The sequence below is a fragment of the Cetorhinus maximus genome, chromosome 16 (assembly GCF_964194155.1).
Source record: "Cetorhinus maximus chromosome 16, sCetMax3.hap1.1, whole genome shotgun sequence".
In the NCBI taxonomy this organism is placed as follows: Eukaryota; Metazoa; Chordata; class Chondrichthyes; order Lamniformes; family Cetorhinidae; genus Cetorhinus; species Cetorhinus maximus.
In genome coordinates, this window is record NC_135894.1 from 78,045,596 (window position 1) to 78,062,601 (window position 17,006).

Consider the following 17,006-nt stretch of genomic DNA (forward strand, 5'->3'; position numbering starts at 1 on the left):
AGGGATGGGCAATAAATGCTGGCCCAGCCAGTGAAGCCCACATCCCCTGAATTAATTTTTAAAAAACGACATAATACTAGCCCTTGGGGAAACGTCAGCAGAGATCTCTATTGAAACTACATGAACAGATGGTAATGCTCTTTTTCTAACCTACACCAGAAGGCCGATCAATCAGAGCAGTCCAGCAGAGGGTTTTTTTTTACCCTAATAGCTTCAACTTGTTTTTCTATGTTCAAAGAGTGGGAGTTTTAAAAAACACTTCAGATTATGGCACTTAAAACAGACCTTATCCACCTTTCAAGAGCATTTATGTCTACTACATAAATTTATGACTTCCACATTATGCGTTAAGGCCCTTGGACCAGCCAAAATAGGGCCTGAATGAACTCAGAACTAAGTTAAAATGGCAGCAAATAAAAGCAAAATACTGCAAATGCCAGAAATCTGAAATGAAAACAGAAAATGCTGGAAAAACTCAGCAGGTCACGCAGTTAACATTTTGAGTCCAATGTGATTCTTCTTCAGAACTGACTCTTCCAGTTTTTCCAGTATTTTCTGCTTTTATTTAAGTTAAAATGGCCCTGCTGAGTTTGAGGTTCCTTCCCGTCTCGTCCCGGCCCCTGCATCCTGCCAGCAAAAACTGGATGCCAGAAATAGGGCAGGACCTCTGCATTCAGGTCCTCACTGCCATAATTAAAGGACCGCGGAGTTGGGGAAGCGCCACACAGATCCAGCCTTAGGTGTCCTGTGGACGATCACTTTAATCCCCTCATTCATTCCTACTCTGACCTTTCAGTCTTTGGTCTTCAATACTCTTCTAAAGGCTTCAGGAACAGTGTTTTTTGTCTTGTTGTGCATTATGCAGGTCGCCAGCCTCAACTACTTTAGTAGTTGAGATTTTAGCTAAATCCTCCATTTTCTCTACAATAAGGGGTGCTAATGACCTGAGGCGGGTCTGTTATGTCTGTGGCAGGAGTGGAAGCGTTTGACATTTGAAGCAGACATGTTCAGTGTTGGCAGGAGGATCTGAAACTTTGTTCGGCTGCTTATTCTATTATTGTGGCTAGCAGACCCACTGTGTTATGGAAACAGTTTCTTTTTTTTAAACTTAAACCGGATCTGCAAGACTTGGCTCAGTCATAACATTACTGCTTTTGAGTAAGGTGTTTTATTGGTTGAAGTCCCACTCCGGAGGCTTGCACGAGCACCTAATCTAGGCTGACATCTCAGAGCAGCACTGAGGGAATGCTGCAGTGCCAAAGGTGCCATCTTTGAGATGGGACATTAAATGGAGGTCCTAACTGCCCCCAATAGGTGGGCATAAGAGATCCCACAGCACTATTCAAAGAGCAGAGGAGTCATGGCAAGCTTTTAACCTTCAACTAACATCTCTAAGGAGGTAGATTTTTCAGTCACATAACTCATTGTTGTTTGTGGAGTAGGCATGAAGGTGGAGCTGAAGCTCAAGATCAGCCATAATCATATTGAAACAATGCTCCCCTAGATCTACATTCCCATGGAGGCAGCCATTCCTCCTGTAATTCTGGGATATACTCAAATTCCTCTGACCAGTAATTTAGGGAAATACTCACATCCCCCCCCCACCCCCTCCACCCCGGGACAGTAATTCAGGGATATACTCACATCTCCCTGCCCAGTAATTCAGGGATATACTCACATCTCCCTGCCCAGTAATTCAGGGATATGTTCACATCTGCACCACCCCACAGTAATTATGGAACATAGTCACATCCCCCCCAATCCCCTCCCCGGAGTAATTCAGGAATATACACACATCTGCGCCCCCCCCAGTAATTCAGGGATACACTCAGATCCTCCCCATCATCCCCAGTAATTCAGGGATACACTCACATCCCCTGCAGTACGTCAGGGAGATACTCACGCTCCCCCAATAATTCAGAGAGATACAATCCCTCCCAAAGCCCCCAGTAATTCAGGAATATACTCACAATCCACACCCCCAGTCCAAGTAATTCAGGAATATACTCACCCCGCCGGGGGGGGCAGTAATTCAGGGATATACTCATCCCGCCGGGGGGGGGCAGTAATTCAGGGATATACTCACCCCGCCGGGGGGGGGCAGTAATTCAGGAATATACTCACCCCGCCGGGGGGGGGGGCAGTAATTCAGGGATATACTCACATCCTCCCCCCCGGATTCTTTTGGTTTCCGCAGCTTCTCCCTGAGGTTTCCTCTGGGTCCTAAACTCCGCACGCGCGATTTGGCTGGTGCACCCGTCAAATGTTTCCGGCCGGGTGCCGGCCCCTGTGATATTTGCCGCAGCCACGGGAGGAAATTTGGAGAAAAAAAAAACCAATTCCCAAATTGAAGTTAGTTATTCAACCACATGTGATCTTTAATCTTAAAAAAAAATCTCAGGTATGTAGCCCTGGTGACCGACATTGGTAACTCGTGACCTGTCCTTTATTGCGCGCGCCTGTTCTTATGGAGAATAGAACATTTGTTCCTGACATTTCCCCCCCCCCCCCCCCCCACCCGGGGAGAGGGTGTCAGGAGGTGACCGGGCGCGGAACCTCAATCGGGGTTTAGAGTAGTGCCCGGACGGTCGGAGTCGGTGGCACCGGCACCGGGACCGGGACGGGCAGGCGGCCGCTATCATCATCATCGCCATCATCATGGCCATGTTATCGGAGAAGGAGCAGTGCGGCTGCCGGGAGCTCCTGCAGATCCTGGCCGAGGGCGAGCTCATCTCGGTGGCCGACACCGTCACCAATCGCATGTTAAAGATAGAGAACAGCGCAGGTGGGAGGCGGCGACCGGCCGCAGCCCTGGATAACACCCCCCTCCCCGCCTCCGGTACCAGATCACCAGGTCCCCCATTACCAGATCCCCTTCCCTCCCCCGATACCAGACCCTCCTCCCCCAATACCAGATCGCCCCCCTGCCCGTACTAGACCCTCCTCCCCCCCCCAGTACCAGATCACCAGGTCCCCCATTACCAGATGCCCCTCCCCTCCGATACCAGATCCCCCTCCCACCAGTACCATACTTCCCCCCCCCCAGTACCATATCTTCCCTCCTCCCCCCCATACCATATCCCCTCCCAGTACCAGATCATGCTTGCCCCCAGTACTAGATCACCACGTCCCCTGTTACCAGATCCCCCTCCCCCCCCGATACCAGACCACCCTCCCCCCCGATACCAGACCCCCCTTCTCCCCCGGTACCAGACCCCCCTTCTCCCCCGGTACCAGACCCCCCTTCTCCCCCGGTACCAGACCCCCCTTCTCCCCCGGTACCAGACCCCCCTTCTCCCCCGGTACCAGACCCCCCTTCTCTCCCGGTACCAGACCCCCCTTCTCCCCCGGTACCAGACCCCCCTTCTCCCCCGGTACCAGACCCCCCTTCTCCCCCGGTACCAGACCCCCCTTCTCCCCCGGTACCAGACCCCCCTTCTCCCCCGGTACCAGACCCCCCTTCTCCCCCGGTACCAGACCCCCCTTCTCCCCCGGTACCAGACCCCCCTTCTCCCCCGGTACCAGACCCCCCTTCTCCCCCGGTACCAGACCCCCCTTCTCCCCCGGTACCAGACCCCCCTTCTCCCCCGGTACCAGACCCCCCTTCTCCCCCGGTACCAGACCCCCCTTCTCCCCCGGTACCAGACCCCCCTTCTCCCCCGGTACCAGACCCCCCTTCTCCCCCGGTACCAGACCCCCCTTCTCCCCCGGTACCAGACCCCCCTTCTCCCCCGGTACCAGACCCCCCTTCTCCCCCGGTACCAGACCCCCCTTCTCCCCCAGTACCATATCCACCTCCTCCCCCCCCACCGTACCATATTCCCCCCCCAGTACTATATCAAACTACCAGTGAATTTGCTTTATCATCAAGGAACTTTAAAGTGGTCTAGTTTGACCAAAAAAATGGAACATGCCGCAAGTATACAAGTATATAGCAGCCTCATAATCAGCTGAAAAAGGGAATATGGATTCATATTTAGGTGATTTATAATTTTAGAGGTTTAAAATAACAGGTGGGGGCGAGGGTTCAGGTGAAGGGAGATTTAGAAGTCCCAAAAGAAAGATCAAGGCATCGGAACAGTGTAGTGATGTGGGTAAAGGCAAGCAGAATAGGACAGGAAGGGAGAGGCAGTTTAACAAAAATTGTACATTAGCGAATAATGTCATTGCAGGCACTAGAAGTAAAAATGAAATTATCTGAATGCACGAAGCATCTGCAATAAGATGAATGAACAAGTGACATAAATAGAGGTTAAATGATTTTAATTCAATCCCCATTACAGATCATAGTTACAAGGTGATCAAGGTTGGGAAATAAATATTCCACGGTACACAATATTTCAGAAACGCAGACGGAATGGCAAAGAGGGAAGGTTCGCTCTGATAGTAAAGGATGACATAAGGACATTAGTGAGAAAGGATCTGGCCACAGAAGATCTTAAAAGTAAAATCAGTATGGGTGGAAATTAGGAATAGTAAGAGTCAGAAAACACTGGTGGGAGTCGTTTATAGGCCCCCTAACAATAGTTATACCATTGGACAGGGCATTAATTAAGACATCTTTGGAGTTTATAACAAAGGCAATGTGATAATTATGGGGACTCTAATCTTCGTATAGATTGGGACAATCAAATTGGCAAGAGTGGTCTAGAAGATGAGTTTGTAGAACGGTTTTGTGGTAGTTTCTTGGAGCAATCAGATGACTTGGAGCAATGAAAAGTTGATTCACTTAACTGCCAAAGGCTGGATGTCTGGTGGCGTACAACAATATCAAGAGATAACCACAGCATTGAGAATATAGTGTGATGCTGAGAGTTTCCACAATCATAACTGCCTAGCTAAAAGAATTTCTGTGCATCTTGGGTTAGGATTTTTCCTTTCTTAACAATCTTACCTTTGCTCTATTACCTGCAGAAGCAATGGATGCGATACTGAGTTACAGTCAAAGCGCTGAAGAGCTACTGAAAAGGAAGAAGATCCACCGTGAGATAATATTTCAATATTTAGCAAAACATAACATTGTTGTGCCATGTAATGCAGAGAAACACCAGCTTGTTCAGAAAGTTATAGAATATTGGAGGGAAGGCGACACAGCATCCCAGGTATTTGATTTGAAATTGCATCATCTTATAATAAAACTTATATATTTTTACTTCCAAGTATTTTTGCAGTACAATTAAACATGAAATTTATTTTGAAAATGGTGATTTTACAATTCAGGTTATTCTTATTAAGTGCTATATTTTTACAAATTCTAATGTATAACTGATCTAGGTTTTTAAAAAGAACAAATTTAAACAGATTGGATATGAAAGAGTTTCTTTCAGCAGAGTTATATTGTTATGATCCCCATACTGACCGATAAATGTGTTTAAAAAGAAATAAATTCAAACTTCCAGTTAATAGCTAAAAGGATAATACAAGAAGATTTCACATTTTAAGTTATTTACTGTAACAAACAGAATAAACACTATTTTTGTAGGCAACTTATACTTTAAACTACAGAACGGAACTTATAACACAACCGAGAAACCGTATATGTTACACTGTCCTTAAGTGAACCTTCAATTCTCCCAGTCTTTTCATCAGCAAAGAGATGAAAGGGGTTGTCGATAGTGCTATCAAGCGCCTCTTAGTGAGCAATAACCTGCTCACTGATGCTCAGTTTGGGTTCCACTAGGATCAGTTGGTTCCTGACCTCATTACAACCTGAGGCCAAGCATGGACAAAAAAGCTGAACTCGAGAGGTGAGGTGAGAGTGACTGCCCTTGACATCAAGGCAGCATTTGACTGCATGTGGCATCAAAGAGCCCTTTCAAAACTGGGGTCAATGGGAATCAGGGTGAAACTCTCCACTGCTTGGAGTCATACCTAGCACAAATGAAGATGGTTATAGTTGTTGGAGGTCAATCATCTCAATCCCATGACACCGCTGTAGGTGTTCCTCAGGTTAGTGTCTGAGGCCCAACCATCTTCAACTGCTTCATCAGTGAGCTTCCCTCCATCATAAGGTCAGAGTTGGGATGTTCACTGGTGATTGCACAATGTTCAGCATGATTCGTGACTCCTTAGATACTAAAGCAGTCTGTGCCCATATTCAGCAAGACCTGGACAACCTTCAGGCTTGAGCTGAAAAGTGACAAGTTACATTCGCACCACACAAGTACCAGCAATGACCATCTCCAACAAGAGAGAATCCAACCATCTCCCCTTGATATTCAATCGCATTACCATTGCTGAATTCTCCCATTATCAACATCCTGGGGATTACCATTGACCAGAAACTGAATCTGACCAGCCATATAAATACTGTGGCTACAAGAGCAGATCAGAGACTGGGAATTCTGCAGAGGGTAAGTCGCCTCCTTACTCCCCAAAGCTTGTCCACCATCTAAAGGCACAAGTCAGGATTGTGACTGAATCCTCTTCACTTGCCTGGATGAGTACAGCTCCAAAAACACTCAAGAAGCTCAACACCTTCCAGGACAAAGCAGCTAACTTGATTGGCACCCCATCCACCACCTTAAACATTCACTCCCTCCACCACTGATGCACAGTGGTGGCAGTGTGTACCATCTACAAGATGCACCGCAGCAACTCACCAAGGCTCATTCGACAGCACTTTCCAACCTGCAACCTCTACCATCTAGAAGGACAAGGGCAGCTCTGAAGAAGGGTCATACAGACTCGAAACGTCAACTCTGTTTTGCTCTTCACAGATGCTGTCAGACATGCTGAGTTTTTCCAGCATTTTCTGTTTTTCTTTCAGATTTCCAGCATCCACAGTATTTTGCTTTTGTATAAGGGTAGCAGATGTATGGAGACAAGACCACCTGCAAGTTCCCCATCAAGCTACATACCATTCTGATGTGTATAGTGCTGTTCCTTCGCTTGTGTTATTGAGTCAAAATCCTGGAACTCCCTCCCTAACAGCACTCTGGGCCTACCTACGCCACATGGACTTGGTTGGTTCAAGACGTTGGCTCACCACCAGCACCACGTCAAGGGCAATTAGGGACGGGTAATAAACGCTGGCTTAGTTGGTGATGCTCACATTCGCAAGAATGAATTTAAAAAGCCCTCTTTTAACATTAATGCCCCAAACTCTGTGTTCCTCTGACTCAGATTTCTTGTGCGTTTGTCCCACCAACTTACCAGCACCCCCTTCCCCACCCACCTACTCCAGCGTTGATGCTTGTGCCTTCAGCCATCTTGGCTCCACGCTTGAGAATTGCCTCCTTAAACCGTTTTTCTTATCCTTCTCGTTTTTTTCTTTCGTTTCAGTTCATAGCCTTTTTCAAGCTACTATAATTTGAACGTGGTCACCAGAGTCCCTCTTCATTGAAGGGTAACCCAATAACCTTTTTGGGAGTCAGTCTTTAAAAAGGGAACCAGATAAAATCTTGTATCCTATTGTTCAAATTGATACTTGTAGGGCTTCAGTTACCATGTTCTATCCGACCACAGCAAAGATTATCAGAGAAATTTTTTTTCAAGGCAATTGTAGTAGTGTCTAGTCAGATTGCCTTTATTAGCTGATCTTGATTTTGGAGGGGTGCTGCTTGCTTGTGAGGCGGTTGCCACATAACAGGCTTGTCAGCAAATGATATAATAGGATAAAAGGGACAGTGGCTGCATGGATACAAAGTTGCCTGAGAGAATATAAACAAAGTAGTGGTGAAAGCTTGTTTTTCAGACTGGAGGAAAGTATACAGTGAGGTTTCCTAGAGGTCGGAACTAGGAACACTACATTTTTGATCTATATTAATGACTTAGACTTGCGTGCAGAGCACAGATTCAAAATTTTCTGATGCCACCAAACGTGGAAGCATTGTGAACTATGAGGAGGATAGCACAGTAATAGACTTCAAGAGATCATAGGCTGGTGGTATGGGCAAATATGTGCAGATGAAATTTAATGCGAAGATGTGTGAAGAGATACATTTTGGTAGAAAGAATGAGGAGAGGCAATATAAAATAAAGGGTACAATTTCAAATGGAGAAAATGTATACAAATCATTTGAAAATGTTGGGGTGGGTTGAGCAGCGGTTGAATAAGATATGCAGGATCCTGGGGTTTTCAATAGAGGCACAGAGTACAAAAGCAAGAAAGTTTTCCTGATCCGTTATAAAACACTGATTTGGCTACAACTGGAGTTGTATCCAGTCCTGTACACTGCAGTTCAAGAAGGCATTGGAGAGGATGCAGAAAATATTTACAAGTCTAGTTAAGGGATGAGGGACTTAAGTAGATACATTAAAGAGGCTGAAACAGTTCTCCTTAGAAAAGAGATGTTGAGAGGAGATTTAATAGAGGTGTTCAAAATCATGGGGTGTCTGGACAGAGTAGATGGATAGAAACTGTTCTCATTGATTGAAAAGTCAAGAAGCAGAGGTTAATGGCAAAAGAATCAAAGTCAACGTGAGGAACATTTTTTTTACACAGCAAATGATCAGGATTTGGAATGCATTGCCTGAGGAGGCAGTTTCAATCATGGCTTTAAAAAGAATTGGATAATAACCTGAAGAGGGCTATGGAGAAAAGACGAGGGAGTTGGATTAGTTGAGTTGTCTTGCAGACAGCTGGCACTGACACAAAGGGATGAATGGCCTTCTGCATTGCTGTAACAATGATTACATTATATGATTACATTCTTAAAAGTGCAGGGAACTGCCCAGAAGCAGAAGGCTTCTTTTCTGGGACATTGGATGCTTAAAAATAAATACATCCAAATAAATTTAGCTACGTCATAAATTCCAGCTAGTCAGGAATGAAGTGGGGCTAATGGTGATAGCATTCACCAGATGGTAAAGTAGTTAGAACTTCAGTGATGTGCCCTAGCTTCATGACTAGGATAGCTGTGCAAGATGTTGCCTTGTGCTGTGTGTGTCGATTAAGAGTTTTAGGCTTTCTGTCTTAAATTACACAGAGATTGTTAAAAGTACCATTTTCAGAATATATAAGAATTAGCTTGCATCGACTTGGGAAAGCTTTTTGAATTGTCAGAAAAGCCTTGGGCTCCTCTGGATGTCCTCGGGTAACTTTTGTTTCATTTTGGGATAGCATATTTTAATGTGGAAATGGAACTCCTTTTAACAATTGAGAAAGGCGATATCTGTAATCTACCATTTGGCTTGACTCAGTGACAGCCCTTTCAGCTTTTGCGTCAGGAGTTTGCTGGTTCAAGGGCCACTCTAACCTGTAACATGCAACCCATGGTAACACTTCAGTGTAGCACTGAGGGAGCTCTGCATTGTCAGTCATGTTGTCTTTTGCATGAATTGCTGAACTGAAGCCCTGTACAGGTCGTCATAAAGACCCTGTGGCTCTATTTAAAGACTGGGATGTCCTGGCCAACATTTATCCTTCAATCAGTGTTACCAAAAATAGATCATCTGATCATTTATCTCATTGCTGTTTGTGGGATCTTGCTGTGTCTGCTTGCAAAAAATGGTAACACATTAGCTGTGAAGCATTTTGGGACATACTGAGGTAGTGAAAGGTGCTATATAAATGCAAGTTTAACTGTTAATTAGCATGTATTTCTGTTTTAATTAAGTGCTTAACAATAAAACATGAAGTACCTCTCATGGAGGAGACACTTTCCAGTCAATTATTTTTATTCATTTATGGAATGTGGCATCGCTGGCTAGGCCAACATTTATTGCCCATCCCTAATTGCCTTTGTGAAGGTGGTGGTGTACTGGCTTCTTGAACCGCTGCAGTCCATGTGGTTTAGGTACACCAACAGTGCTTTTAGGGAGGGAGTACCAGGATTTTGACCTAGTGACAGTGAAGGATCAGTGATATATTTCCAAGTTAGAAGGGTGAGTGACTTGGAGGGGAACTTCCAGGTGGTGGTGTTCCCATGTGCCTGCTGCCCTTGTGCTTCCAGAAGGTAGCAGTCATGGGTTTGGTAGGTGCTGCCTAAGGAGCCTTGGTGAATTCCTGCAGCGCATCTTGTAGATAGTACACACTGCTGCTAATGTGCGTTGTGGGGTGGAGGGAGTGAATGTTTGTGGATGGGGTGGCAATCAAGCAGGCTGCTTTGTCCTGGATGGTAAGTGTTGTTGGAGCTGCAGTCATCCAGGCAGCAGTAAGTGGAGAGTATTCCATCACACTCCTAATCTGTGCTCTGAGGAGTCAGGAGGTGAGTTACTCGCCACAGGATTCCTAGCCTCTGACCTTTTCTTGTGGCCACAGTATTTATATGGCTAGTCCAGTTCAGGTTCTGGTCAATGATAACCCCGCCCCCAGGATGTTGTTAGTGGGGAATTCAGTATTGGTAATGCCATTGAATGTCAAGGGACAATGGTTAGATTCCCTCTTGTTGGAGATGGTTATTGCCTGGCTCTTGTGTGGCGTGAATGTCACTTGCCACTTGCCAGCACAAGCCTGGATATTGTCCAGGTCTTGCTGCATTTAGACATGGACTGATTCAGTATCTGAGGTGTCACGAATAGTGCTCAACATTATGCAATCATCAGCAAACATCCCCACTTCTGACCTTAAGATGGAAGGAAGGTCATTGATGAAGCAGCTGAAGATGGTTGAGCCTACCCTGAGGAACTCCTGAAGTGACATCCAGGAACTGAGATGATTGACCTCCAACAACCATAAGCATCTTCCTTTGCTAGATATGACTCCAACCAGCAGAGAGTTTTCCTCCTGATTCGCATTGACTCCAGTTTTGCTTGGGCTCCTTGATGCCACACTCATTCAGATGCTGCTTTAACGTCAAGGGCAGTCACTCTTACCTCACCTCTGGAGTTCAGCTGTTTTGTCCATGTTTGAACCAAGGCTGTAATGAGGTCAGGAGTTGAGTGACCCTGGCGGAACCCAAACTGAGCATCAGCGAGCAGCTTATTGCTAAGCATGTGCTGCTTGATAGCACTATTGATGACCCCTTCCATCACTTTACTAATGATCAAGAGTAGACTGATGGGGCGGTAATTGGCTGGGTTGGATTTGTCCTGCTCTTTGTATACAGGACAGACCTGGGCAATTTTCCACATAGCCAGGTAGATTCCAGTGTTGTAGCTGTACAGGAACGGTGCCATGACTCAGGTTTAGTTTTCTCTGAACTATTTTAATATCTTTCTGCATTTGGATACTCACAGAAAAAGTTTACAAACAGTTACACATGCCTGTGGTGATCTTGCCTGAATATATTTTACCTTGATTTGAGCATGCTTCCTCTCGATGCAGAAATCCAACCATGAAGTGAATCATTTATTTGAATTCAGTTGACTGGAGCAAAAAGAGTGGGCTATGGATATTTTTAGATATTTGCCCTATGCAATTCTATTGTGCCTTTGTACTCTCAGCTATCACCAGCTTCAAATATATCTCCGTATGTGCTGTACTTTTTATTATTTATTCACAGGATGTGGGTGTCGCTGGCTAGGCCAGCATTTATTGTCCATCCCTAATTGCCCTTGAGAAGGTGGTGGTGAGCTGCAGTCTCTGTGATGTAGGTCCACCCACAGGGCTGTTAGGGAGGGAGTTCCAGGATTTTGACTTAGCAACAGTGAAGGAACGATGATATAGTTCTAAGTAATGAAGGTGTATGGCTTGGAGGGGAACTTGTAGGTGGTGGTGTTCCCATGTATCTGCTGCCCTTATCCTGCTAGGTGGTAGAGGTTGCAGGTTTAGGAGTTGCTTTCGAAGGAACCTGGGTGAGTTGCTGCAGTGCATTTTGTAGATGCTACACACTGCTGCCTCTGTGCATCAGTGGTGGAGGAAGTGAATGTTTAAGGTGGTGGATATAGTACCAATCAAGCGGGCTGCTTTGTCCTGGATGGTGTTGATGTTCTTGAGTGTTGTTGGAGCTGCACTCATCCAGGCAAGTGAAGAGTATTCCATCACACTCCTGACTTGTGCCTTGTAGATGGTGGACAGGCTTTGGGGAGTCAGGAGGCCAGTTACTCTCTGCAGAATTCCCAGCCTCCGATCTGCTCTTGTAGCCACATTATTTACATGGCTGGTCGGGTTCAGTTTCTGGTCATGGGTAACCCCCAGGATGTTGATAGTGGGGGATTCAGCAATGGTAATGACATTGAATGTCATCGGGAGATCGTTAGATTCTCTTTGTTGAAGATGGTAATTGCCTGGCACTGTGTGGCGTGAATGTCACTTATCAGCCCAAGCCTGAATATTGTCCAGGTTTTGCTGTATGTGGACATGGACTGCTTCAGCCTCTGAAGAGTCGCAAAGGTTGCTGAACATTGTGCAATCATCAGTGAACACTCCCACTTTAGACTTTATGAGGGAGGAAAGGTCATTGATGAAGCAGTAGAAGATTTTTGGGCCTAGGACATTACTCAAAGGAACCCCTGCAGCGATGTCCCAGTATTGAGATGATTGACCTCCAACAGCCACAACCACCTTCTTTTGTGCTAGTTATGCCTTCAGATGTAGAAATAAATGTTCAAGAACACATTTTTCATTGAAATACGGCATTCTGGTTAGTTAAATAATTGTATTTTCAAAGTTGATTGAGTTCAAGGGAGAAAACTTTCTAACCTATCAGCATGTTAAAACAGAGTTGCGTTCTTTGTATTTTTTTTAATTCGTTCGTGGGATGTCGGTGTCGCGGGCTAGGCAAGCATCTATTGCCCTAATTGCCTTTATTTAGAGGGCATCCCTAATTGCCCTTGCTTAGAGGGCATTTTAAGAGTCAACCAGGTAAGGCAGCAGATTTCCTTCCCTAAAGGACATTAGTGAAACAGATGGGTTTTTGCAACAATCGGCAATGGTTTCATGGTCATCATCAGACTTTAATTCCAGATTTTTATTGAATTCAAATTCCACCATCTGCTATGTGTCCCTCTCTCCATCCCTGTCTCTCTCCCTCTCTCTGCCTCTCCCTCTCCCTCTCCAGCTCCCCATCTCTCTCTCCGCCTGCCTTTCCACCCCCCTCTGCCTCCTCCTCCCTCTCTCTCTTTCGCTCTCTGTCACTCGCTCTCTCTCTCTTTCTTTCTCTCACTGGTCCCCCTCTGTCGCTCCTTCCCACCCCACTCTGTCGCTCCCTCCTGCCCCTGCCCTCCCCCGTCTTTCCCTCCCGCCCCCCACCTCTGTCGCTCCCTCCTGCCCCCGCATTGCTCCCTGTCACACTCTCATGCACACTGTCAGGAGCTAGTCCAGCTGAAGCTGAGAAACCAGTAAAACCAGTGGCCATCACAATGCCGAGCAGAGGAGCAGCATTAGTGGGAAGGGCTGAAAGCTGATCCAAGTTACTTTAAACTTTAAGCAACAGAGCAGTACAGGACAGGTTTTTGGTGAGTATAATCAAAAGAAAGAAGCTAACAGATGTTAAGTAAAATCTCAGTTCTGAATGTGTTTTGATCCCGAATTTCTGCCCGGGTGAGAGTGGGTGAAGTGGGCCCCAGCCAGCAGTAGCCTCCAGGCTAAGGGAAAAACCTAGCCAGGGTTCCAATTCCTGCCTTAACAGTGATTCCTAATGCAAGGGTATCTGTGAACACTAGGCAAAAGCAGACCTGAGCTTGGCAGTGAATAGTCTGTGGACACACTGTCAGGGACATGCATGAAGAATTAATACTTTGATAAGGTGCTGATCAGCATTAATATGTGAGGAGCTGTTTCCTACTAGAAGTTACCAACTCCAGGTCATCATGTGTCATGTGTACTCTGTCTGAAGGCAGGTGCCTGGCTCTTTGGCTGTGGATGCTTCATCCTGTGTTCTTCTTGGAAAGTGGAAAGTTTTGTCAGTGGTGGTTTGCCATTGCCTTTCACTCTCAGGGGCAGGGCAAGGAAGCAAGGCCCAAACCTTCCCGTTCCATCTGAGGTATCGAACCTGCACTGTTGGTGAACCACACAATAGCTCTGAACCACATAATAGCCATCTAGCCAAATAAGTTAACCATCCCCCAACTTCAGATATAGGGACAGTTGGTGGAGCCTTTTTACAAATATGAGTACTAGATTTAACCTTTCAACAGGACATTGCATAGAATTGGTAAGGGAGCATTTGCTCAGTCTTATAGCTACTAAGGTGAACCAAAAAATAAATCCTCTGCTTATTGTGTTTATTCTGACGCATGGTGTACTCTCAGCCAAGGATAAATGTACATATTTTTCCTCTCTTTCAGAAAAATAATTCTTCAGGAAGCACATCAGGAAATAATGTCCCACCACACGATATAGCAGCAAACTACAAGTATGATTACCAAGCTATGGGACTCGAATTCTGCAAATGGTTTTATCAGCTTTTGAACTCCCAGAATCCTTTACTGCAAGAACAATCAAAAGAGTGGGGGCCCCAGCACTTTTGGGAAGATGTAATACTTAAATTTTCCTACAGAACTTCCGAGCAGCAGTTGGAGGTATACACCGGCGCAGTTATGGTCAGCCTCCGTTTATTAGCACTGACAAAAGAGGAACATCTATTCCTGAATCCTAACCTGACTGGCAGTGGACTGAAGTGCATCCATTCACCTCATGGATTAGTCATTATTGCAGTGGCTGGCACCATTCACAGAGAGTCAATCTGCCTGGGAATTTTTGAGCAAATCTTTGGTCTCATCCGTTGTCCAAGCAGTGAGAATAATTGGAAGATGAAATTTGTCCACCTAAAGATAACTGGTCATGGTGCAGCAGCGCAGGTGGCTGTCCAGCCCGATGAGGATGCAGAGCTCCCTATCATCAAATATGAATCCAATGAGCTCCTGCAAGTTTTTGAAGAACACACTGTAGGAATTTGTGATTGAGGCTGTGTGCTCTGTTCTGCCCTTATGAAACATTGGTACATCTGTCAATTGCTCATTCCTGCGTTATGACATCAAAAGTGCAATGCTGTATTTGTGCTAGAATTCAGTACAATATATTGCAAAGCAGCCAGTACCACAATTCATGCTGATGTGTAAATACTGGTGCCGACAAAACTAATGAAAACAGACTGCATTTATTGCCCATGTAACATGATACCAATATTTGCAATATTGTCAAAAACCTTGAGTGAGGAAATGTTATAAAATCCAAAGGATAAGTGTTATTTCAATAAATATTCTCTTTTTGCCTTCCTCCACCTATGCTGGTTACAAATACATTTGCTCCATTTTTAGATTGTAATCACTAAATGTATTTGATAAAGCTGTATTTTCTCAGATTATGGTGACTCCTTGTCTCTTGCTGGCACTTTTGGCTCTTGAGTAAGAAGATTGGCGTTCAGCCCCACTCTAATCTTAGGAACAGATAAACAAGGTTGACACTGCATTACAGTGCTGAAAGAGTATTGCATTATTGGAGCTGCTGTTCTTTAGGTGATATCCAAAATTAAGGATAGAAAATGCTGGAAATACTCAGCAGATCTGGCAGTATCTGTGAAGAGAGAAGCAGAGTTAACGTTTCAGGTCAGTGATCCAAACTGATGAAGGGTCAGTGACCTGAAATGTTATCAGTATTTCTCACGCCACAGATGCTGCCAGATCTGCTGAGTAATTCCAGCATTTTCTGTTTTCATTTCAGATCTTCAGCATCCATAGTGTTTCGCTTTTGTCCCAAATTAAGAACCTGTCTCCCTCAACTATTACCACCAAAAAAAGATAAACTAGTCATGCATCTGATTGCTATTTGTGGAATCTTGGTCTGCACAAAACCACCACATCTGCCTAAGTAACAACATTCTATGCACTCTGAAGCAAAAAGTTATTTTGTGAAGTCCTTTGAAGCTCTTTGTGTTTGCCATGCTATTGGCTCCCCTGATTACTTCAAAGTAGGCTCATATCTGAGCTTTCTGTTTGATTTTTATAATAGAAGCATAATCATTCAGAGTAGCAAAAAGGTAATTTTGGCTTCCTTCCAGCTGCCATGAGAGTTTGCCATTTTAATTTGCACAGCCAGCCCAGATAGGATAAGAAAAGAAAGAGGTAAGTCATGACTAACCTTCATGGCAGCCACCAGATGGTTCTTGATACCTTTGGCTGCAGCTTGCTTTCCTGATCCAGTCGTCGTGTCCCACTCGTTCCTGGTCTAACTCCATGGGAGATGCATTGATGAGAAGAAATGATTAGAAAAGATTGTTGCATTTTCTTTTGTGCGGAGGTATCTGTTATCACCTTAATCCTGCCTACTGTAAATGTTAATAGATTAAAGTTTTTTTCCAAAACTCATTGAAGCAGAGTGCTATTTTCCTCTACCATGACCACTGATAAAGTGAAAATGTTAGATATCTGGTTAAGAAATGCTATGCAGCTTGTCAAATAAGCTAACGATCTGACTACCACATATGAAACCCATGTTGCTGCTTCCAGGAGTCTTTTCAATATAGAAACGGAGTAGGCCATTCAGCCCATCCACCATTTGATTAGATCATAGCTGATCTGTAAAGTGCCTGCTGTGCTTAAATATGATAATCCTATCCAATCTTACCATTATAATTATGATCTCTAACATGTTGAGGCTGCACTGGTGTACATCATGAATGATGTGGGCAGACGTCTGTAAAGTGTTCACACTTCAGAGTACTCAACTTTAATTTTACATCTACTGCTAAAGACAGCTGGAAATTGAATGTGATATTCTTTTGTGTTAACACTCCACTTAAAGTAAGAGCAGCTGTGGAAGTCAATGATGTATTTGGTGCCAGTTATACAGACAGATTTGGTTTCTTATTAATTGCATATTTCAACATTTTAGTTGGAGAAAGCTAAACTTGTTATATATTTTCTGTTAATTATCAATCCAGCCTTTGATACTTGATCGTTGACAAGTGTTAATATTGAGAAAACATATCGTGAATGTATTATAAATAGACCCAAGTTCTGTGAAATGCATTTTGTGTGTATTTGATTTGCAGGTAATGTATCATTTTTCAACAAATAGAAATAAACTGGTCTCCCAGTCAGTCTTGGAACTGTAACTGATAGATTTGTTTTGCTGGAAACAAATCTGATTCCCTGGAGTTTTCTTTTCACATTGTTACTTGGAGCTATTGTAGTATAATTGCTCAAGACTTTAGCAGAATAAAGCCAAGGCGTTAAACAGC

At 44.7% G+C, this 17,006-nt stretch overlaps 2 protein-coding genes across 4 annotated transcripts in view; one reads left to right on the forward strand and one right to left on the reverse strand.

Annotated features, from left to right (window-relative positions):
- The window catches only part of LOC144691736 (uncharacterized), a 56,961-nt gene extending 54,726 nt beyond the window's left edge, over window positions 1-2,235 (reverse strand). Inside the window, exon 1 of one of the 2 annotated variants that reach the window (XM_078560148.1) lies at window positions 2,165-2,235. The gene's annotated coding sequence lies outside the window, so the exon portion shown is untranslated. Of the gene's footprint in view, window positions 1-1,970 lie in introns of both variants that reach the window. The other variant, XM_078560147.1, reaches the window with a different exon arrangement.
- A 376-nt stretch (window positions 2,236-2,611) lies between these two features.
- Window positions 2,612-17,004, forward strand: c16h3orf38 (chromosome 16 C3orf38 homolog). 2 transcript variants are annotated; one of them, XM_078560151.1, is made up of 3 exons: window positions 2,612-2,785; window positions 4,915-5,102; window positions 14,113-17,004. In XM_078560151.1, exons 1-3 carry the CDS (start codon window positions 2,659-2,661, stop codon window positions 14,728-14,730), a joined length of 933 nt encoding a protein of 310 aa, XP_078416277.1. In that variant the 5' UTR covers window positions 2,612-2,658; the 3' UTR covers window positions 14,731-17,004. The 2 variants fall into 2 exon arrangements, with proteins under 2 accessions (XP_078416277.1, XP_078416278.1); XM_078560152.1 differs by lacking the exon at window positions 2,612-2,785 and adding an exon at window positions 3,859-3,980.
- Window positions 17,005-17,006: the final 2 nt, after the last annotated feature.